This window comes from Brassica napus, chromosome A1 (assembly GCF_020379485.1).
Source record: "Brassica napus cultivar Da-Ae chromosome A1, Da-Ae, whole genome shotgun sequence".
Lineage (NCBI taxonomy): Eukaryota > Viridiplantae > Streptophyta > Magnoliopsida > Brassicales > Brassicaceae > Brassica > Brassica napus.
Window position 1 is genome coordinate 770,323 of NC_063434.1, and position 21,864 is coordinate 792,186.

A 21,864-nucleotide genomic window follows, 5' to 3' on the forward strand; every position below is an offset into this window, starting at 1 on the left:
AGCTCGATTGCCATTGCCAAGTTTGCACTTTAAAAGCGCTGAAGCAGTATGCCTGAGAGATAGAATTGATTTCCATGTCGCAGAGAAGTGGTCAGCAGACTCAATTTCCCAAAATTCATTATTTTGGAATTTATTTTCTTTAGTCCAGGAAGCCCAAAGAGAATCTGTGTTGCAGAATAATACCCATATAAGTCGGAGACAAAGAGTACGGTTCCAGATAGAGAAGTTCCTTAACCCAAGGCCTCCTTCTTCTTTAGGAAGGCAACATACATTCCAAGCAACTTTAGCTGAGCTTCTCTTTGTTATATCCCCTGACCAGAGGAAACGAGAGCATAGGGTCTGGATTTGAGCGATGCACCCTTTAGGCAAGATGAACGCAGTAAACCAAAAGTTCAGCAGACCATAGATCACTGATTTCAGCATCTGTAACCGACCTGCGTAAGACAGAGCTCTCGAAGTCCACGAGGTAAAATATGAGCGGAGCCTGTCTAGGAGAGGTCTGTAATCCACTATTCTGAGCTTTCTATGCATTAGGGGAAGGCCCAAGTAACGGATCGGGAGAGAACCAAGATTGAAACCGAGACTAGCCAAGTCATTAGTTTCATCAGCGTTCAAACCCCCCGTAAATAGATCAGTTTTGGAGCGATTCATAGAGAGGCCAGACCACTTGGTGAATTCATGAAGAGTTTTGGCAATATTATCTAGGGAATCCTTTGTACCGTCGAAGAAGACCATGATATCATCCGCGAAAGCTAGGTGAGTAACCTGTGGGTGCTCTGCCTTGGGGTGGAATCCTATCAGGCCTGCTGAGTAATTCTCGTTCAACATACGGCAGAAAACCTCCATCACTAGCACAAAGAGGTAAGGAGAAAGTGGGTCTCCTTGCCTCAAGCCTCTGGTTCCTTTGAAGTAACCGCAAAGCTCACCATTTATAGAGATCGAGAAGGAGGTTGTAGTTAAGCACTGCTCAATGAGGTTAATGAAACTCCTCGGAAAGTTGAGAGCCTTAAGAGTGTTGAGAACAAAATCCCAATTTACCGTGTCGAAGGCCTTTTGGAGATCAACCTTCAGCATTGCCCTTTTCGAAATATTTTTCCAGTTATAGCCAGCAACTAATTCAGTGGCCAGCAAGACATTTTCAGCAAGAGATCTCCCAGGTATGAAGGCCGATTGAGAGTTTGATATGATAGAAGGCAATATCTGCTTAAGGCGGTTCGCAAGCAGTTTAGATATTACCTTGTATAATGTGTTGCAGCAAGAGATAGGCCTGAATTCAGATATCCTTGAAGCATTCGGCTTTTTACGGATCAAGGTTAAGGCCGTGGAGTTCCATTGTTTTAAGATTTTTCCAGAAACAAAAAACTCTTGCACAGCAGCGATCAAGTCAGCCCCAACAGCTTGCCAGTTTGCCGTAAAAAACTCCACAGGGTAGCCATCCGGGCCTGGAGATTTATTTCTAGGCAGCGAGAAGAAGGCTTCTCTGATATCAGTCGCTGAAAACGGAGCCAGAAGGGTTTCTGAAGCTTCAGGAGAGCATCTGAACGGGACCAGATCAGCAATTAAGTCAGGAGACGAGGTAGTGTGCTGGACTTGTCCTCCTAAGAGAGTTTGGTAGAAGTCCAAGATGTGATCCTTAATACCTTGCAGATCATCAATGACCATATCATTTAAATCCAGCAGCATGTGGATGAAGTTTTGAGCAGTACGAGATTTGATAGCCCGGTGGAAGAAAGCCGAGTTACAATCTCCCTCTGCCAACCATAGGATACGGGCAGTTGGTAAACGATATATTGAGACTTGAATCTTAAGACTAGTCAAACCATGCAGAAGTCAGACAATAATTTTTGTTTTACCGACTTATGTCGGATAGTGTAAAATGACAATAACGTCCTTTTGTGTATATTTATTTGTTGAGAAAATGTAAAATCCCAGCTGCGAATGGCGAAAGCACAAAGCGGCCGGGCAGAGGAAGTGTCAATTCAAACATTTAATTCCTAACTTTTATAGTAGTAAACTATTTTTATTAGGTACGTGCCTTATGCTTTGGAAGACCACCAAGATAAGATTATGTTGGTGTTGGCTAATCCAGATCCTGAAACAAACTTACGAATTATCTCTATACGCATAACGTCTAGGTTTACGCACTTATATTCGAATATGTCAATATGCGGTGATGTAATACCATACGATAGATACATACTTCTACGAGTTAAAATCAAATTTTATCTCTGTTAAGGTAACGGATACAGATACATATTGGTTGTATATATTTATCAAGGCTTTTAGCAACTATTATTGCAAGCAAACTTAAACACACGCATAGAAACTAAAATATCTTGATGTGTAAAATATTAAATATATATATATATATATATATATATATATATCTTGATGTTCGGTACATGTGCTAACAATTCAAACTAAGTCTATAAAACTATGTTAGTGTTAGTTGGAGCTATTTGGTCATTAACTTATATCAGATTAAGACCGGATGTTCCAAGAATTACTACCAGCTATCGTCAAAGACATTAATTTTAGTTTGCGATTATAAGAGTGTAAATGTAGGAGTGTGTGAAAGAGTGCATTATAGTAGGGAGAATAGTGGGCGATAATTAAGAGTGCTTGAAATGACGTTTCATACAGAATCACGATGTTTGTGGCAGGAACAATCAGAGATCTACTCTATAAGAAAATCTGAGATTTGTATAACCTTTTCCAATATACACTAAAATATCTACTAGTGATTATCCATTCATTTTCTTTTATTTGGAAAAAACAAAGTTTATCTATCAAATTAGCCTAGTCTCCTTTATCCAGAAATCTGGTTCACAAGAAGATTTGTTATCTGTAAGTTCTTAGCTAAGCAAAATATATGTTTTATCACGAAACCACAAAACTATTATCAATAGGGCGCCAGTATATTTGAATATACTGGTTATGTATAGTAGAACTATATATTATATATATGGCTCAAACGAACCGATTCTAATTCTTTTTATGTTTATATTTTTTTTTCGGATGGATATTATATATAACAATATAAAGAATAAAACAGTGATAAAACTATAATCATAGGCGTTGGCAAAAAGGCTTATCTAAAATAGTAAAATTCAAATAAACAATCATGTATTTGTTCCTTGAATTTGAAACAGTAAAGAACTCTGGCATTAGAAAATGCATAATTAAAGTGTGAATAATTGGACTCTGTTAAGGATTTTTTTTTGGTCGAAATACTCTGTTAAGGTTTATTTCTTATTTGGGTGAAGAAAAAATAGTCAAAGGAACAAGATGGGACTTCTGCTAGCAGTTGCAGGTTTCTTGTTTAGGTGCCTCTTGGCTGTAACTCGGAGCTTCCCTCTTTCTATTATTCCAGAATCCTATTATTGTACTGCAAATAGTTGATCTTAGCACTATATTTTGTACACTCATATAATAGGATAAACAACCATTATAAATTCAGAATTCGAATTTTCGGAGTCTATTAAAGCAACTCCAATAAGAGAGTATGTGAACATTTCACTATTAAAATAAATACAAAAAAAAAATAGTAGAGAAGGTGAGATGGGGTTTTCAAATGGAAACTTACGAAAAATCTATTAGAACTTTTTAATACCACGTATCTACTTATTGCCCACCTACATTGATTTCATTTTCATGAAAGTTTTAAAATTTAATTATATAAACAAATTATACTAAAATAATATCTCCAATGAAAGGATTGTTGAGATACGTGCTTTGAGATACCAAAAAATAAGGTTGTTTTTAGAACCCAAAACTAAAACCCCTCAATAGCTGAACAAGGTAATCATCTATATATTTAATCTTAAAACTATATGTATCGTACAAATACTAGTTAATTAGTTGGATCCATATGAAGTAACTGTTATCGTGAGATACTATTAGACATTAATGCAGTTGACGTGTATTGCAGCAATTCAGAGAACATACTACTTCATAGACGAAACAAATTCTGCTTTAAGCCGGTCGATTTATCTACTTTTTACCTTTTCGATAATTATAATTTATTAATTATCGAATAATTATTTGTCAAAGGTAAATGTATGTAATAAGTAAAGATTATATATCAATTATCTAATATTTATCAGAATAAATTTTGCACTGGCAGTCGTACACTCGTCTAGATGCCAAAATATTTGCAATGTAAATAAATATTTTCGACTTGTCTTTGGATACGGATGATAAAAGAGAGTCATGGAGCGATGTGTACTGAGTACCGGCGATAAAACTGTATATACCAATTTCATCCTCATCTTTGTGTGTCTGGTTCGTCTTGTCAAATCAAAGCCCATTCTATCATCTTTTTCATTTTCGTGATAAATTTCATCGTCCATACACATTCGCGCATGCATGTGAGAATGAGCAGACGACAAACGTAACCGATTCTCTCGTGGTGATGTTTGTGCTCTTTCTATTACACATGCCGTAACCATGTTAGCTCAAAATTTCGTTAAACAGTTGGAGAGATATACGGAAAATCTTGATTAAACCTTAATTAACGTTAAAAATCTTGATCCTAGGCTAGCACGGTAGCACCGTCAATCTTTTACCATTTTTCTTATAAGTTTGCCCTTAAAGTAGCAACTACCTTATGAACAACAAAGTTCTCGAGACAATTGAAAGCCCTTTTTCAGAAAAAACAAAGTTCTCGAGAAGTTCAATAACTATATTTATATTTTAACAAAAACATTTACCACATTAACCTAATGAACCACCCAGTACGTAAGAAACTAATTATTTTTGTAAGCGCAATCATCAATAAATCATTATAATTATCAAAACTATCCATTATAAATAAAAGCATACTGGATTAGTCAAAATTCTTATTTTCATTATTTTTAAATTACTTAACTTTTTTTATTTATTTATTTATTTATGAATTATGCGTAATAGATTTGAGGATCCCCAATGGGCGTTTACGGGCTTTGCTAGAGAGACATTTATCAATTGAACAATGCCATCTTCTTCGTTGCCAAAACATCAAAGCAGAGACGTTTATCAATCGAATAGTTCGAATTTGATGAAGCAATGGAGCTTTGTTCTTCATCTTCCATTCCTAGCGTTTCTGGGCAGTAGCTAAAAGTCTCGTCTTGGATCACCATGTTTCAGCAGCTCCGTGTTTTGAAACAGAGCGAGCTATCATCTGTTTAACGATAGATTATGTAGATGTCTATATGTAGAAGAAGGAATGTATAGTTTTATTTGTTTTGCCTTTATTATGTTATCCAAACATATGATTGCTTATAGCCTTATACGGTCTACGTGTTAGCTATAAGACGAAGAACTTGGATTCCTTGTAGTTTCAAGTTTGCCATCATATGTACTCTTCATAACGTCTGGCTTTCTCACTATCCGAGGTCCTGCTGGAACCTTTTGAGTCTTTGGCCGTATATCCTGCGTGGACACAAAAAACTGTTTAATGTTTTGGCATATGTTTCTTTCTTTGCTAACTAACTGTCAAGAACAGAACAAACGCTGGTTCCTCTAAAACTAGGCCTGGGATTTTGAACCAAACATAATCCACAACCGAACTACCAAAGTTTCGGAAGGTTTTCTGATTGGTTCGGCAATCAGTTACTTCGGTTTTCGTCTTTAAGAACAAAAATTTCTATCCAAACCATACCAAAAACTTGAATGAACTAACCAAACTTCGAACCAAATTAACCGAAATAACCGTAATTAATCAAAATTTTAACAAAATTAATTCAAAAATCTAATCTAAATTCGGTAGGGTTTACAAAAACCGAACTAACCGAATATTGAATCAAACTTTATTTCAGATTAATTCGGTAAGATTAATGTTGAACCAAACTAACCAAACCCTCAAGCCTATCTAAATGGTTTATAAGTTAAGTAATAAAGAGAGGGTTGTGGTTTCAAACCTGATCAAAGATGGATGTGGGTATTGCAAGTGTAGCAAGTGCGTTTGGAGAATCGACTATCCCAGATATTCTCCCTTCACATGGGCAACATGAGAGTAACAGGTATACCTGTACACACCATTGTTTCTTTATTAGTTTTTCTCTCTCAAGAGAGTTTTAATGCAGTGTGATAGAAAGATTAGTACCTGTTCTTTTGAGTAACCAAACTTGAATAGATAGTCTATAGCATTGAGAACCGCTCTTTTGTAAGCAACTGTTGCGTCAAGGTAATGCTGTCTCCCTGTCTCATCTACACTGATACCCTCAAAGACCAGCCACTCTGAGAATCTTGGTTCCACTGGACCTATCTCGAATATCGGGTTCACGTGGAGAGGCGTAGGTCCCATTGGTGTAAGGTACTCCTTCATCCCGTTTCTTATGATTTCACACCTATTGGTTCAGAGTTTCTCAGTAACATAGCACAAGAAAAAACAACAAGAACATATAAGAAAGTCTTTATGTTTACATACTTGAGTTCTAGGAATCCACTCATCTCAATGGCTCCGCAGAAAGAGATCTCACCATCACCTTGAGAGAAATGCATGTCACCAGTGCTTAAGTTAGCTCCTTCCACAAACACTGGAAGATATATTTTAGAGCCTCTGCTTAGGTTCTTTATGTCACAGTTTCCTCCGTTTTCTCTTCCTGGGATTGTTCTCGCAGCCTCCTTTGCAATCCTTTCCCATTCCGGTGTCCCCTCTTCCATCTACATTGAGTTCAAAGGTAAGTACACACTTGGAAAAAAATTTCTCATGGCATCACCAATATAACTTACTTACGGCTTGGACGAAACTAATATTACATGCTATGCTATGGTTTCAGCCCGAACCTCCTAATATTCCAAAAAAAAAAAAAAAACTTACGTTCCCTAGGAGACATCCTTTAGCTATTGGTAGGTTTGCAAGTGGGCGTTGATGCACAACCTCACATAGTGTTAGGGAACTGAGACCACTTTCTTCTAATTGTCTCTCCCTTTCATTCCATATTCTCAAAAGTTCTTTTGATGGTGCAGTGCCAATGATGCCTGGGTGTGTCAAACCTGGAAACCTTACTCCTGCCAAAACGTTATGTGTATAATCATTGGACTCATAACAAGGAACAGCTAGTAATGTACATGGATGCAATTGTGTCTTTACCAGGAATCTGAGGAGAGTAGGCATAGATCCCTTCAAAGTACCAAATAGCTTTGGTGGCACAAGGGAAATGATCAGTCAAGAAACCGCCACCGTTCTCTCTATCAAACGAAGCTGTGAAGCCCCACTCATCTCCTGGTAATGGACCTAAGTTGCATATCTCAACAGCAAGAAGATCACCTGGCTTTGCTGCAACACCTTCCTCATCCACAACTTTGATCGGTCCACTTAGGTAATGAACCTGCACACACAATCACCAATAAACTTTTTATCTATATGCAAGGTCTACTTATGTTTCTCCCTTAAAACTTCCTTACAGTGGAGAGGTCTAAGCTCTTAATATCCTCAGCAGAGTCATCATCTTTGACTGCACCTCCAGTCCAGTCAACCATTTCCACTCTAAAGAACTCACCAGCCTTGACCTCACCAACTGGTTGTATCTCAGGATGCCATCTGTTATGCAGAGGCTGTTCCTGCTCCCATGGCCTCTTCTTCAAATCCACTTTCACCACCACTCTCGGAGTTGCAGGAGCCATTAAAACCGATTACAGTAAGTACAGCAACTTCTATTCTCTCTTTTCTTTTTTCTCTTGTAATGGGAAGAGAGGAATCATTGGTTTGGCAGATTCCTTATCCACAAACTAAAGGACAATAGACTTTTCTTTATGGCCTTTAACTTTCTTTCATCTTTGTGTATGTGTGGCAATGCATCGATCACAATAAGTTGAAAATGACATTTTGTTGACTTATGTAATAAAGAGGGTCTTATGTTATATGATCATATCCATCGTGACTGAGGAATCTATTAGTCTATTTTGTTTCAGAATCTGATGCATTCACTCTGAAAATAGTGCATATATAAAGATTACATATACATTTTATTACTTGAGTTTAGTTTCCAACTTCCAACTAAGGAAAACCACATTTGGTCTCTTTATTTCAAAACATACGGTTAATTAAACATGACAGACACATTTCATTAGCTATGTTGAACAGCTTGGATTCTTTGTAATCGGAAGCTTTCCATCATATGTGCTCTTCAGTACGTCCGGTTTCCTCACTATCCGCGGTCCTGATGGAACCTTCCGAGTCTTTGGCCTAATGTCCTGCGTGAACATACCAAAGCATTTAAAATATTTTTCTATCTTTCTCTTGTTAATTAACTGAGGGACGCACAGTTTCAAACCTGATCAAAGATGGCAATAGGTATTGCTAGTGTAGCAACAGCATTGGGAGAATCAACAATCCCAGAGATTCTTCCTTCACATGGACAACATGAGAGCAACAGGTACGCCTGTTCACACCATATTCTCTTTTGATCAGTTTCTAGCTTTTACTTCATTAATGTATTATTTAATTATGATTAACCATTACCTGTTCTTTTGAGTAACCAAATTTGTTGAGATAATCTATTGCGTTAAGAACCGCCCGTTTGTAAGCCACTGTTGCATCAAGATAGTGTTGTCTCCCGCTCTCATCGACACTGATACCCTCAAAGACAAGCCACTCCGAGAATCTCGGTTCCACTGGTCCTATCTCAAAGATTGGGTTGACATGGAGAGGAGTAGGTCCCATTGGCGTAAGGTACTCTTTCATCCCATTCCTTATGATTTCACACCTATTTCATGAGTTTGAAAAAAAAAACGTTAAACAAAAACAATAGCATCAAAGAACTGTCAAGTAGAGACTTAAGTACATACTTGAGTTCTAGGAATCCATTCATCTCAATGGCTCCACAGAAGGAGATCTCACCATCACCTTGAGAGAAATGCATATCGCCAGTGCTTAGATTAGCACCTTCCACAAACACAGGTAGATATATCTTAGAGCCTGTGCTTAGGTTTTTAATATCACAGTTTCCTCCGTTTTCTCTTCCAGGTAATGTCCTTGCAGCTTCATTTGCAATCCTTTCCCATTCAGGTGCTTCCTTGTCAATCTACACAAGAGGGTTGCTGTAATAAGAGTTCCTTAGAGGTCTGAGTTAACTACTTTGGCCATGTTCGTTGGTTGTTCGTTTTGTTATTGTCGCATAAACTTGCAACAACGAAACAAACAACATTGGTAGCATGTTCTGCGACAATAAAACTAACAACATTTTGGTCGCATGTTGTAGTCGCAGAACTGTTGCAAACTTCAGAAAATTGCAGGTTTTCTTCATGTTTCTCTTGTTCTGTTTTTGATCTTGTTCTGTTTTTGATCTTGTTCAAAGAAAAGAAAACAGAGGAATGTTTGTGTGTAGAACGTATGAGTGAAAGGTAGATAGAGAAAGATGAAGTAGAGAACTGATTTCTTAGTTGCTTAAATTACACAAGAGGACCATTACATATTTATACAGAGAACAAGAATTCTCTAGATCTTTCTCCATTTATCTTATTATTAACTTATTACTCTCTTTTCCCACGTTTTATTTGTGTGGTTTGAGAACAAATAGGCATTATTCAACACTCCCTCTTGCCTTTTTGTTCCTCAAACCAAGTTGAACACGAAACCTTTCAAAAGGCTGTCCTCCCAATGCCTTAGTGAGTGTATCAGCCAGCTGCTCTTCACTCTTGCAATATTCCAGCTTGATGTCTCCATTTTTCACAGATTCTCTAACAAAGTGATACTTGATTTGAATGTGCTTGGTTCTTCTATGCTGGACTGGATTTTTCCCAATTGCAATGGCTGATTGACTGTCACAGTAGATAGGAACTCCCTCTTGAGTGTTGAACTTCAAATCTTCAAGCAAACGCCTTAGCCATATTGCTTGATTTGTTGCTGCACACAAAGCCATGTATTCTGCCTCAGCGGTGGATTGAGCGATAGTGTCTTGCTTGCTGGTTTTCCATGAGAATATTGCAGACCCAATACTAAAGCAATATCCAGTTGTTGACTTTAGATCTTCTTTGCATCCTCCCCAATCACTATCTGAATATCCAACAAGCTTTGGCTCCTTGACTGCAGAAAACATCAATCCTATATCAGCTGTCCCTTTGATGTATCTGAGAACTCTCTTTGCCTCCTTGAAATGCTTGGCTTTAGGTTCCTTCAGATACCTAGACAAATAAGATGCAGAGAACATCAGATCAGGTCGAGTAGCTGTTAGATACAGCAGACCTCCCACAAGGCTCCTATAAGTTTTAGAATCAGCAAGTTCTTCTTCTTCATCTTGAATCTTGCCTTGAGGTGCCAATGGTGTTCTCATGATCTTGCATTCTTTCATGTTGAACTTCTCCAGCAGCTTCTTTGCATAGCATTCTTGGGATAGAAAAATTCCTTCTTCACTCTGCACAATCTCCATTCCCAAGAAATAGTTCAACAGTCCTAGATCAGACATCTCAAATTCATTCTTCATTGCCATCTTGAAATCATCCACCATTTTCTTATCGTCTCCAGTGACAATAAGATCGTCCACATAGATGCACACCACCAAAATCTTTCCATGAGCTTCTTTTGTGTATAAGGCATGATCATTGTCGCTTCTCTTAAAGTTTTCTCGCAAGAAAAACTCATCAATTCTGCTGTACCATGTTCTAGGTGCCTGCTTTAAACCATAAAGAGCTTTGTGTAGACGAAGAACATAGTCGCCCTTTCCTTCTTCTTCAAACCCAGGTGGTTGCTCAGCATATATCTCTTCTTCTAGCTTTCCATTTAGAAAAGCAGACTTGACATCAAGTTGAAATAATTCCCATTTTCTTTGAGCAGCAACAGCAAGAAGTAATCTGATAGTTTCATGTCTTGAAACTGGGGCAAAAGTCTCTAAATAATCAACTCCATACTGCTGAGTAAACCCCTTAGCCACTAACCTTGCTTTGTGCTTCACAACATCTCCTTTTGCATTTGTTTTGAGCCTGAATATCCACTTGACTTCCACCACATTTTTGTCTGCAGGTCTTTTAACCAATTGCCATGTCTGGTTCTTCTCGATCATGTGTATTTCTTCTTCCATTGCATGTCTCCACTCAGTATGCTTTACAGCTTCTTCGAATGTTGCTGGTTCTTCAAAACTCAAGTAACATCCTTCACATACTTCAGCAGATTCAACATCAACGTGTGGAGCAGTACGTAAGATATCATTCATTGATCTGGTTCTTCTATTTGGCTGGCTTGAACTGCTTTCTGGACTGTCAGGATCCAGATTAAAGGGCACCGGCTGAATGATTCTTCTTCCTCTGGATTCACCATCGCTAGAACTTGAATCACCAACCCTTAGATCTTCTTGTCTACAATCTGGTTCTAGAGATACAACAGATTGTTTGTTCACTTCTTTTTGCTTCCAGTCCCATTTGCTTCCTTCATCAAATATCACATCTCTTGAAACGTCTATCTTGTCTTGCTCCAGCAAATAGACTCGGTAGCCTTTAGTTTGAGAGCTGTAGCCAACAAAGATTGCTTTCTTAGACTTGTCATCCCACTTCTTTCTCTTTTCATCTGGTATGTGTACATAACATACACACCCAAACACCTTTAAATGATTCATTGATGGTTTTGTTCCATTCCAAGCTTCAAGCGGCGTCTTGTTCTCAAGTGCTTTGGTTGGAATTCTGTTCTGAATGTAAGCTGCTGTATGGACAGCTTCTGCCCAGAACTTCATTGGTAAGTCTTTAGCTTTGATCATGGCCCTTGCCATCTCCACTAGGCTTCTGTTTCTTCTTTCTGAGACACCATTTTGTTGTGGAGAATATGCTGCTGTTAACTGCCTTTCAATGCCATGATCTTCCAAAAACTTTGTAAATTCTCCAGAGAGATATTCAGATCCTCTATCTGATCTAATCTTCTTTATCTTGCAGCTAGCTTGATTTTCGACAAGGTTTTTGAACTTCTTGAAGGTTTGAAAGACTTCTGATTTTGACTTCAAGAAATAAACCCAGACCATCCTTGTTGCATCATCAATGAATGTGAGGAAATATCGGCTCCCTATGATTGATAAACTCTGCATTGGTCCACACACATCACTGTGAATCAACTCCAGTTTCTTTGTTGCTCTTGTCTCTGATTCTTTTGGAAATGAATCACGACTATGTTTGCTTAGAATACAGCTCTCGCAACCTTCCTTCTCCACCACGAACTTGGGAAGATTCAGAACCATATCCATTGACTGCAAGATCTTCAGATTTGAGTAACCAGTGTGCCCAAGCCTTTGATGCCATAATTCTGCAGCTTCATTTTTTGCCACCATTGCTGTTTCAGGGCTTGAGGACCACTTGATGGGAAAGCTCTTGTTCACCATCTCCACTTCAGCTATCTTTCTTCCAGCACCATCATGTATGATGCAACATCTTTTCTTAAAGGTGACTTGATATCCATTTTCAATCATCTGAGGGACACTTAACAGATTCTTTGCAAGTGTTGGCACAAGAAAAACATCTCGAATGATTCTCTTGCCTTTCTTTGTCATGACTTCAACGTCTCCTTTTCCTTTGGTCATCAACACAGCTCCATTACCAACTCTTATTGGAACTTTGATGTTTGTGTTGATTCTGGAAAACACCTTTTCGTTTGGAGTCATGTGATTAGTGCACCCACTATCAATGAGCCATAAGTTCTCTTCAAATGACTCTTGATCATCCTGTCTTGCGGTGAACAAGTGATTATCTTCTGCTTCTTCTTGTTGATGAGACACTTGTGCTTGTTCTGGTTTCTTGCTTCTGCATTCTCTTGAAAAGTGACCAGGCTTTCCACAGTTGTAGCATTCACTTCTACCTTTGTTTTTGTTGAAGTCTTGCTTATTTCTTCCATTCTTTAGATAGCAGACATCTTCATTGTGATTGTCTTTCTTGCAGAAGCTACACCACTTCTTCCCTTTTCCTTTATAGCTTGTCTTCCATGAGCTTGTCTTGCCATGGTCTCTGACTTTCAAGCTTCTAAAACGTGCATGAAATGCACCTTCACCATTTTCTTCATCTTCAGGGAAGAACTTCTTTTCATGAGCTTCCAAAGATCCCACCAACTCAGCAAAGGTTACTGTCTTGAGATCCTTAGTTTCTTCCATCAGTGATGACAATGGAGCATAGCTCTTGGGCATAGAAGCTAGAATTTTAACCACCAAATCAAAGTTTGATCTTCCTTCACCTAGAGCTCTCATTTGATTAGCTACAGCCTGGATTCTTTCAGAGTAAGGCTTGACCTTTTCTCCTTCCTTCATTTTCAGATTCTCAAAATCTCTTCTCAAGGCTTGTAGTCTAACCATCTTTACTTTTTCATTACCTTGATAGGAATGTTCAAGTAGCTCCCATGCTTGCTTGGCTGAGGTTGCAGAAAGAATTTTGTCAAAGACAACATCAGCTACAGCAAGTTGAATGAGTTGTAGAGCTGCTGTGTCTTTCGTCTTACGGGATCGCCAGTCTCCAAGCTCTTTTGCATAGTCAGCTCCAGACATCTCCGGTGATCTAGATGGTGGTTCAGGGAGTCCTTCTTCAACTATTTCCCAAAGCTCTCTGTTCATCAGAGTTGTCTTCATCCTAGCTGCCCAGAATTCATAGTTATTTCCTTCAAAGACAGCCACAAGTTGTGAAGATTGAAGGTTTGACGCCATGTGTGTTTCTCCTTGTTCTTTTTCTTTCCTTCTTGTTCTTTTAATTTTCTGGTTCTGTCTTGTTCTTTTCTTGTTCAGACTTGTTCAAGCTTCTTCAGTCTTATTCAACAAGGCTCCAGAGATCAGCAGTAGCTCTGATACCATGTTGCAAACTTCAGAAAATTGCAGGTTTTCTTCATGTTTCTCTTGTTCTGTTTTTGATCTTGTTCTGTTTTTGATCTTGTTCAAAGAAAAGAAAACAGAGGAATGTTTGTGTGTAGAACGTATGAGTGAAAGGTAGATAGAGAAAGATGAAGTAGAGAACTGATTTCTTAGTTGCTTAAATTACACAAGAGGACCATTACATATTTATACAGAGAACAAGAATTCTCTAGATCTTTCTCCATTTATCTTATTATTAACTTATTACTCTCTTTTCCCACGTTTTATTTGTGTGGTTTGAGAACAAATAGGCATTATTCAACAAGAACATGCAACAACATTTTGGTCGCAGGTTCTGCGACAACGCATGTCCTAAGTCGCGTCTTGCGACTTGTAAATGAACATGGCCTTTGTCATTGCAAATACAAGGCTAACGACCACTTACGTGCCCTAGGAGGCATCCTTTAGCCTTTGGTAGGTTTGCTAGTGGCCTCTGATGAACAACCTCACATAGTGAAAACGGCTTGACACCATTTTCTTCTATCTGTCTCTCCCTTTCATTCCATATTCTCAGTAGTTCCATGGACGGCGCGGTGCCAATGATTCCAGGGTGCGTCAAACCCGGAAACCGTACTCCTACACATGATGATGGTGAGCTACATCAACAACAAAAGATCCAATCAAAAGAGATGGAATCTGATGTGATCTCACCAGGAATTTGAGGAGAGTAGGCGTAGATCCCTTCAAAGTACCAAATAGCTTTGGTGGCACAAGGGAAATGATCAGTCAAGAAACCGCCGCCGTTCTCTCTATCAAACGAAGCTGTGAAGCCCCACTCATGTCCTGGTAAAGGACCTAAGTTGCATATCTCAACAGCAAGAAGATCACCTGGCTTTGCTGCAACACCTTCCTCATCCACAACCCTAATAGGCCCACTTAGGCAATGAGACTGCAGACACAAAGCACCAAAAGAAAACATGACTTATCTATTGACACACATGATTCTAACTGAACCATCTTACCATAGAAAGGTCTGCGTGCTTGATATCGGCTGAAGAGCTATTGTCCTTAACAGTACCTGCCATGCAATCGATCATCTCCACCCTGAAAAACTCACCAGCTTTAACTTGTGCTACTGATGGTATCTCAGGATGCCATCTGTTATGCAGTGGCTGTTCTTGCTCCCATGGCTTCTTCTTCAGATCAACCTTCACCACCACTCTTGGAGTCGACGGAGCCATCAAAGTCTAGTAAGTTATGTGATCTTCTTTCTTCTCTGTTTGTTCACACTTCCTCTCTATATCTCAACTTCAATAATCTATATCTTTTTTTTTTCCTTTGTTACAGTGAAAATATGGAACCAGTGGTTGTAGGGGATACGTTATCTTATCTTACCACAACTAAAACGCCAGTAATATTGCATGTTTCACCATCTCGTGAAGACTTTACTTTGAATCTAAAGAGGTGACACCTTTGTTTTTCTCTGAACCAAGTGGATAGTATCGTAAGATACACGTGTGTGACGTGTTGATATCTCTGTGGAGGAGAGAAAGTTGCAATTGACATTCTGATCACTTATGTTTATTTTGGTTACAGAAGATTCTTCTCTTATTCCAAGAGCATCTTTATACTTTTAAGTATTTTATCCATATTAATATAAATATTTTATTTTAATTTATTTTGTTGTAATTTTAAAATAATAATGTAGAATATGTCATTAAAATAATAATCCATATAGAATTTGAAAATCTTCAAATGAAAATTCATCTCATCTGCTAGTTTTCATTATTTTTTATTTGTTTAATCATATGATACAACCAATCTCATAGCTAGAATATCATGGCTACATATTTTTGCGGAGCAGAGGATATGCTACCAATCTCATTCGACAGATTTTGTCCAAAATATAAAAGAATCTAACGAATCTTTGTTCTGGTTTTTGTTGTTCTGCGTTTTATGTGGTTATCCAAGTGGATAGTATCTCAAATATCAATCTTAAGTCCGACTTTTCTTCACTATATTTTTCTTTTGGTTAGTCCTATTAGAAACTAAAATACCATAAGCAAATATATATATATATATATATATATATGTGTGCATATGTTCCAGTATATTAATTACATCAAATCTTAAAAAATAAAATATCATTTTGCCAAATCAACTATTGTTCGGTTTACTTTTTTTTTTACATATAAAAAACTCATGTTTACAATTTTTTTTCAACATGAAAACGAAGATCAGATATGATCGGATCATTCGCATGGCTAATAAAATAGTAGTATAATAGTGTGATTGCTACTTGCATGTTACATTCCAGCCAGTTCAACTGTACGGAAGACAGAGCTAAAAGCTATTTTGGATAAGTATGCCACATCAGAAGTGACAGGAACAGTTATAGAAAATGTTTAAATTTCATATCTAATTCACAATGTAAAGCAGAAAGTTAAGATACACTGGAAGATTGGAAAAAAAAGCACTGGTGTGAGAGAGAGTAGAGAGAGAGAGAGTAGATCCGCTTTTGGCTCCGGCGGACGGTCGGCGCGTGAGCGCGCGTGCCGTCGCCGGAGACCTCGTCCTTCCGTTTAAGTTTGTTCTTTCTGCTCCTCTGTCGTCTCCTCTCTCAGATCGTCTTGTCTGAGCCCTGGTCCAGGTCATCTATCATCGTTCATCTCCGGGAGATTACGATCTCAACGGTGGCTCTGTTACTGGTGTTAAGGCGCGGTCGTGTGGAGAGGATGGTGTGGTGATGTCGTCCGGTAGTTTCAGTTTCGTTTCCGGGAGACAGAGGCTCAATAAGCTCTGTCGCCGCCGGCTCTTGCTTCCGGGAGGAGGAGGCTTCCTCAGATCCTCGTTCTCCGGCTTTGTTTCCGGGGCGCCAAGGCTTCTATAGCTCGGCGTCGTCGGCTCTCGGTGTTCTATGTCCGTCGTAGACTACGGTTTGTGGCCCGATTTTGGGTCGGGTTTGGTTCTTAGGTTATGAGGTTCGTGGCTTTGATCTCTTGGAGGAGCTCTTAATAGATCGAGAAGGCTATCCATGGTGAAGATAAAGCGTGGTTAAAAAGAGATGGTTCGGTGGAGGCTTGCTGGTGAATCGAGCTCCGGCGTAACTAGGGTTGGATGGAGGGTGCCGGCGGCGCATAGGCGAGCACGCGGTCAGGTCGAGGCGGATGGGACGCGTGTCGTTCCCGAGGAAGAAGTTCTCATCACTTGTTGGGCCTCCTTGATGCGGGCCTGCTTAAGTCGTCCGGGCCTCTTTCTAGTTGTTTGGGGCGTAGACCCGTGTAGTTGTGAGTAGTTGGCCATGTGTTGTTGGGCCTTAAGTGTTTTATCGTTTGGGCTTTGGCCAGTGTAGTTGCTGGGTTTAGTCCTTTGTTTTCTTAATAAAAAATCTTGACGGAAAAAAAAAAAAGATACACTGGAAGATTTTCTTCATGACCATTACAAAAAGAAACTAAAATTCATGTAGTAGTTGATTCTTATCATACATATCGTTCTGATAAATATTTTTCTCTAAAATCTGGAGTGCTGCAATGACTACTATTAAAGGACATCACGATTATCTCAGTTTGTCTACTATTTAGAAAATGATGTAAGTTAAGTTTTGTTTTTGGGTGAACAATTTTCTCATTATGGCTTTGATTGGTAACATGTAGTACACTTGATTTAAGTTGATTTGAGCATATAAATCAAAAATGTTACCAATCATGAATTAGTTTTAAGATTTTGAAGTTGTGTTTGAGTTATAATTGATTATTATTGAGTTACAATTTTGACTTATAGCCTTTGTAAAAATGATAACTCAAATCTTAAATCTACATCAACCAAAATCTCATGTATTAAGATTTGAGTTATTGAAAATTTTGGGTTTGTCAATTAACTACCCACTACCTTTTGAATATTAACAATATTAACAATTTACAATACATATAAGCACTTAGCCCTACGTTTAGTTATATTATTTAATATAATATATTTAAAATTTTAATATGATTATATACTTGTTAGCCAAAGTTTTTCTCTAAATTATACAAAAAAGCTTTTCTAAAATCATATTTTCATTTTAATTAGTTAAAAAAATCTATAATTTTAGTTGTTAATTTTCAGGTGATTATAAATTTATGTAAATAAAATATTTGTATAAGTTCCACTTAAATAGTCAATTAAAATGTTCAATTAATTTTATTTTTTTAATATTGTTTGGTAATTAAAAATTTATGTACATAAATTTTTGACATCCTTAGTTAATTTTGATTTATGAATTTTATTTTTTCACTATTATTATTAAAATATTATTTATATTTTAAAAAATAATATATACTGCAACTTATACATCAAAAATGTTACCAATCAATAATATTGATAAAATAGTAACTCATATTTTTACTGCGAACTCACTACATAAATCTACAGTTTATACCACATAGTTTTTACTGCAAACTACATCAAATAATACATTTTATTGTAACTCAACTCTAATACTACATGTCACCAGTCGAAGCCTATGTCTCTGTCCAGTGCTTCAATGCTTTCATGCCCTTGTTATATTTAATTGTATGTTTTACATTAGCCCTATTTGTGTTGCTTATTACAACTAAAATATCAACCAAATACTTTGGACTAGTGTCAATAAGCTATGATTAATTTTGCAGGTAGACATGTCGTATCTATAAAAGAATAAACCTAATTATACTTTAAGTAGTAGTTTAAGACTTATGCCGACAAAGAGTGGAATATGATGTGAGCTAAAATTTCTCTAATTAGGTCTGATTTTGTTTTTTAGTAATTCGCCACTGATGAATTTGCTCAATCAAAGCACTTTTCCAATTTTTATATTCTTTAATAAAGGAAAATATTTTGATTTTTAATAGAATACAAAAGAAAATACGAGAGAGACTCACACACGCAGAGATAATAGCCTTTGGACATGGCGAAGGGTCAATAACGGCTTTTGTAGACTCGTAGTTCCAAGATATTGCAAAATTTTAAGTTGTCGTAGGTACGTAGAGTCAAATGTAATTACCAGTCAACATACAATAAACTAAACAGCCTTTTATAGTACTTGTACTTATAAATATCTGATTTATATAATCTGGACACACATGAGTTTGTGGAAGACGACGCGGTCATGACTTATGGTCACCACGTTCCTATCTCGTTATTAATATCTTTCTTTGAAAGCTCCAAAGTGATCGGAAGTACATGAAAGTAGACTGATGCAAGTTAAAGAGTTAGCAATATGGTGGATTTATAAGATTAACACTGTTATGGACAAGATTTCGGTTGTGTGTACGTAAATTATTTTTGTCTATTCTTCTAATGAAACTCTTACAGCGCTATATTTTCAACCCTTGATATATTTTTTTTGATTAAATAAAAATACAAACAACTAATTTACAACACTTCTACATTATTTTAGGGTTTTAGACACATATCAAGAAATGATGGTCTAAGCATTAAACTTATACTAGTTTAACACTTTCACTAGAATGAAAATATATGATCTAACATCCTGATGTACAGAACGTAATCAAACACCCAAGACATGAAACTATTATTGATTGGGATGCAAACCCCATTTAATTCAAGTTTTGTTATTGAAAAAAACTAGTAGTATTGATTGGTTATCCGGGTGATCGGACTGTAGGTCTAGCTACTGGAGAATACTATATAAGAATATTTATCAACATAACCACAACACTTTGTCGTTTCTCTTGTTTCTTTTTTCTTTCTTTTTACACGTTTGTCCTCTTGTGATTTGCTTATTAGTTTCATAATCTTTTTTTTGTATCAATAATGCCCTCCAAATGATTAAACACTAAAATGCATATGATTCATTCACCACCCAGCACAATCGAATCATCAAGAAACACACGATAAATACCAATGAACACAAAATAACTCCTACTTTTTTCATTTTTCTAAACTAAAAACATCTCATGAGAATACAGACCACAAATTGTACCAATAATTTCATCAAATCCACGTGCACCCCATCGTCTCCTGACGTAAGATTTGAGATTTGTATATTCCTTTTTTATCTCTATCAAATCCCAAATTCAGCTTTGTTCCTTTTCTTTATAGTACTTATTGAGTGAAAAGAATAGAGTAGTACAACCTAACGAATATTTTTAAAACGCAAGAAAGTAATATTTAAAAACACGAGTCTGAGTCAGCGACAAGTGTTTGCGGAGAAACGGAAACGCTCTCTTTTCCCCCAATGCCAATACCTTTGGAATCACTTCCTAAACGCTCTCCTTTCTTGTAGTGTTGTCCTACTTATTTTTTTTTGTTTAGTTACTTGTAAGTACAACATAAATTGTTTAATAGTTTGAGTGAATTACCTACTATATTATACAATTTCTAGTTGTTGTTTCTATCTTACCACGTATTCTTGATCCACGTAAATATTTGAAGGTTTCAAAGTTATATCAAGAATACCATAAGCGGCTAAAGACCAAACTTTTTTGAGTTTCTTCTCTTTCCCATAAATTTGAAATATTTTTATATATGTATGCATATTATATACAGAAAGGTTTTAAATAAAAATAATGGAAAAGAAAGGACAAAGGAATAAAAAAGAAAACAAGTTGACACACACTCTCTTTTATTATTCACTTGCCTCTATAAATCCCCATCTAGGCCTCTCTCATCTTCTTATAACTTGTTTCTTCTTACTCTTCTATCTAATCAGATCAAAAACTTGTGTTTCTTGCTCCTAAAACATTGGATATATATTCTCATAAGTTTTGAAACTGTTTTTTGAGATCTCTTGTTTTTTTTTTCTTTGTTGGCATATAATATGAGTTGCAATGGATGTAGAGTTCTTCGAAAAGGTTGCAGCGAAACATGCATCCTTCGTCCTTGCCTTCAATGGATCGAATCCGCCGAGTCACAAGGACACGCCACTGTCTTCGTTGCTAAATTCTTTGGCCGTGCCGGTCTAATGTCTTTCATCTCCGCCGTTCCCGAACAAAACCGCCCTGGTACGATCAGTATTTCTATATTTCAGAATATAACATAAAAAAATTAAAAGAAAAAAGAATATAACATGAAACATCATTAATACAAGACTATTATGTTACAAGATTCGATTCCTTTTGTAATAACTTGAGATTTATATGTTCGGTTTGTTTGTTTGTTCAGCTTTGTTTCAGTCTTTGTTGTTTGAAGCGTGTGGGAGGACGGTGAATCCGGTTAACGGAGCGGTTGGTATGTTATGGACCGGGAACTGGCACGTGTGCCAAGCGGCTGTTGAAACTGTTCTTCGCGGCGGAACTCTACGACCTATCTCAGATCTACTCGAATCTCCTTCGTTGAACTCCTCAGATGAGTCTACCGAGATCTGGCGGTTGCAGCGTCGCGACGGTTTCTCGACCTCAAGATCCAAGCTCATTACGACGGGGGTGGAAGAATCTCCGGTCAACCGTAAACGATCGAAAACCGAGTGGTCTGAACCGGATATGGAGCTACAGTTGAACCATGGGTTAGCTCTAACCGGTCCGGTTGTCCCGGTTCCTTTTCTTCCACCGCCGCAGTTTAGTAAGGCGCTTAATAGGGATCATCCGGGAAGTCCATCGGAGGAGTCTGTAACGACGTCGTGTTATGAAAATGGAATCAGCGGCGATGGATACAGAAACAAAAGAGAGAGAAAGTTATTAAACCTTTTTGTTTAAAACCGACGACGCAAACTCTTCGCACTCAGTTTTTCTCGACGGTCCTTTTTAGGGTTTTTTTTGTGTGGTGAAGCCGCATAATTATTGGCTAACATAATTATTTTCTCTATCGAGAAATATGATAATTTTTGGTGATATAATGCTTTGCGGATGAGTATTATAAATAATCTGTTGAGAATGCTTAAGTTTGCTACTTAGCCACACGTACAATATAATGGTTCCAACTTCCAACCTTGAATATTGTTTAAATTATTAGCACAACATAACTACATAGAGAGAGAAAAACTACGTAGAGAACATTAGGAATCCCGTTTTAATAACGCATTTTCTCTACTATCAATAATGATTAATCCAAAATAAATCATTATGTAGAACGGTTTTCATTCGAACATACATGCAAATTACCTCCAACTTGTATATGGATGTTGTGTTTAATCCTTTTATATAACGGGTAACTAAACTTT

At 37.3% G+C, this 21,864-nt stretch overlaps 3 protein-coding genes and 1 long non-coding RNA gene across 4 annotated transcripts; 2 read left to right on the top strand and 2 right to left on the bottom strand.

The window, feature by feature from the left end:
- Positions 1-5,193: 5,193 nt before the first annotated feature.
- On the bottom strand, positions 5,194-7,732 carry LOC106389913 (formamidase). Its single transcript, XM_013830528.3, has 7 exons — positions 7,390-7,732; positions 7,076-7,313; positions 6,803-6,993; positions 6,410-6,645; positions 6,086-6,329; positions 5,901-6,008; positions 5,194-5,412 (listed from the first exon to the last, which is right to left on the bottom strand). Exons 1-7 carry the CDS (start codon positions 7,606-7,608, stop codon positions 5,284-5,286), a joined length of 1,365 nt encoding a protein of 454 aa, XP_013685982.2. The 5' UTR covers positions 7,609-7,732; the 3' UTR covers positions 5,194-5,283.
- Positions 7,733-7,907: 175 nt separating this feature from the next.
- On the bottom strand, positions 7,908-15,321 carry LOC106389037 (formamidase). The gene is made up of 7 exons (XM_013829551.3): positions 14,750-15,321; positions 14,439-14,676; positions 14,173-14,363; positions 8,773-9,008; positions 8,447-8,690; positions 8,259-8,366; positions 7,908-8,178 (listed from the first exon to the last, which is right to left on the bottom strand). The coding sequence occupies exons 1-7, from the start codon at positions 14,966-14,968 to the stop codon at positions 8,056-8,058; spliced, it is 1,359 nt and encodes a 452-aa protein (XP_013685005.2). The 5' UTR covers positions 14,969-15,321; the 3' UTR covers positions 7,908-8,055.
- On the top strand, positions 8,956-14,413 carry LOC125608092. The gene is made up of 2 exons (XR_007339167.1): positions 8,956-9,195; positions 14,054-14,413. It is a non-coding gene; the product is annotated as an uncharacterized LOC125608092 (long non-coding RNA).
- Positions 15,322-20,222: 4,901 nt separating the features above from the next.
- LOC111214300 (LOB domain-containing protein 39-like) lies at positions 20,223-21,585 on the top strand. The gene is made up of 2 exons (XM_022716920.2): positions 20,223-20,710; positions 20,871-21,585. The coding sequence occupies exons 1-2, from the start codon at positions 20,527-20,529 to the stop codon at positions 21,398-21,400; spliced, it is 714 nt and encodes a 237-aa protein (XP_022572641.1). The 5' UTR covers positions 20,223-20,526; the 3' UTR covers positions 21,401-21,585.
- Positions 21,586-21,864: the final 279 nt, after the last annotated feature.

What these genes read in the sequence shown, in the direction of transcription:
- LOC111214300 (XM_022716920.2), top strand. Translation starts at nt 20,527, where the DNA reads ATGAGTTGCAATGGATGTAGAGTTCTTCGAAAAGGTTGCAGCGAAACA. An exon ending in TCCCGAACAAAACCGCCCTG is followed by an intron (nt 20,711 to 20,870) that starts GTACGATCAGTA and finishes TTGTTTGTTCAG; the next exon opens with CTTTGTTTCAGTCTTTGTTG.
- LOC106389913 (XM_013830528.3), bottom strand. Translation starts at nt 7,608, where the DNA reads ATGGCTCCTGCAACTCCGAGAGTGGTGGTGAAAGTGGATTTGAAGAAG. An exon ending in AAGGATGTCTCCTAGGGAAC is followed by an intron (nt 6,646 to 6,802) that starts GTAAGTTTTTTT and finishes AACTCAATGTAG; the next exon opens with ATGGAAGAGGGGACACCGGA. An exon ending in AGTGGATTCCTAGAACTCAA is followed by an intron (nt 6,330 to 6,409) that starts GTATGTAAACAT and finishes CTGAACCAATAG; the next exon opens with GTGTGAAATCATAAGAAACG.
- LOC106389037 (XM_013829551.3), bottom strand. Translation starts at nt 14,968, where the DNA reads ATGGCTCCGTCGACTCCAAGAGTGGTGGTGAAGGTTGATCTGAAGAAG. An exon ending in CTACTCTCCTCAAATTCCTG is followed by an intron (nt 14,364 to 14,438) that starts GTGAGATCACAT and finishes CATCATGTGTAG; the next exon opens with GAGTACGGTTTCCGGGTTTG. An exon ending in CTATTGCCATCTTTGATCAG is followed by an intron (nt 8,179 to 8,258) that starts GTTTGAAACTGT and finishes ATGTTCACGCAG; the next exon opens with GACATTAGGCCAAAGACTCG.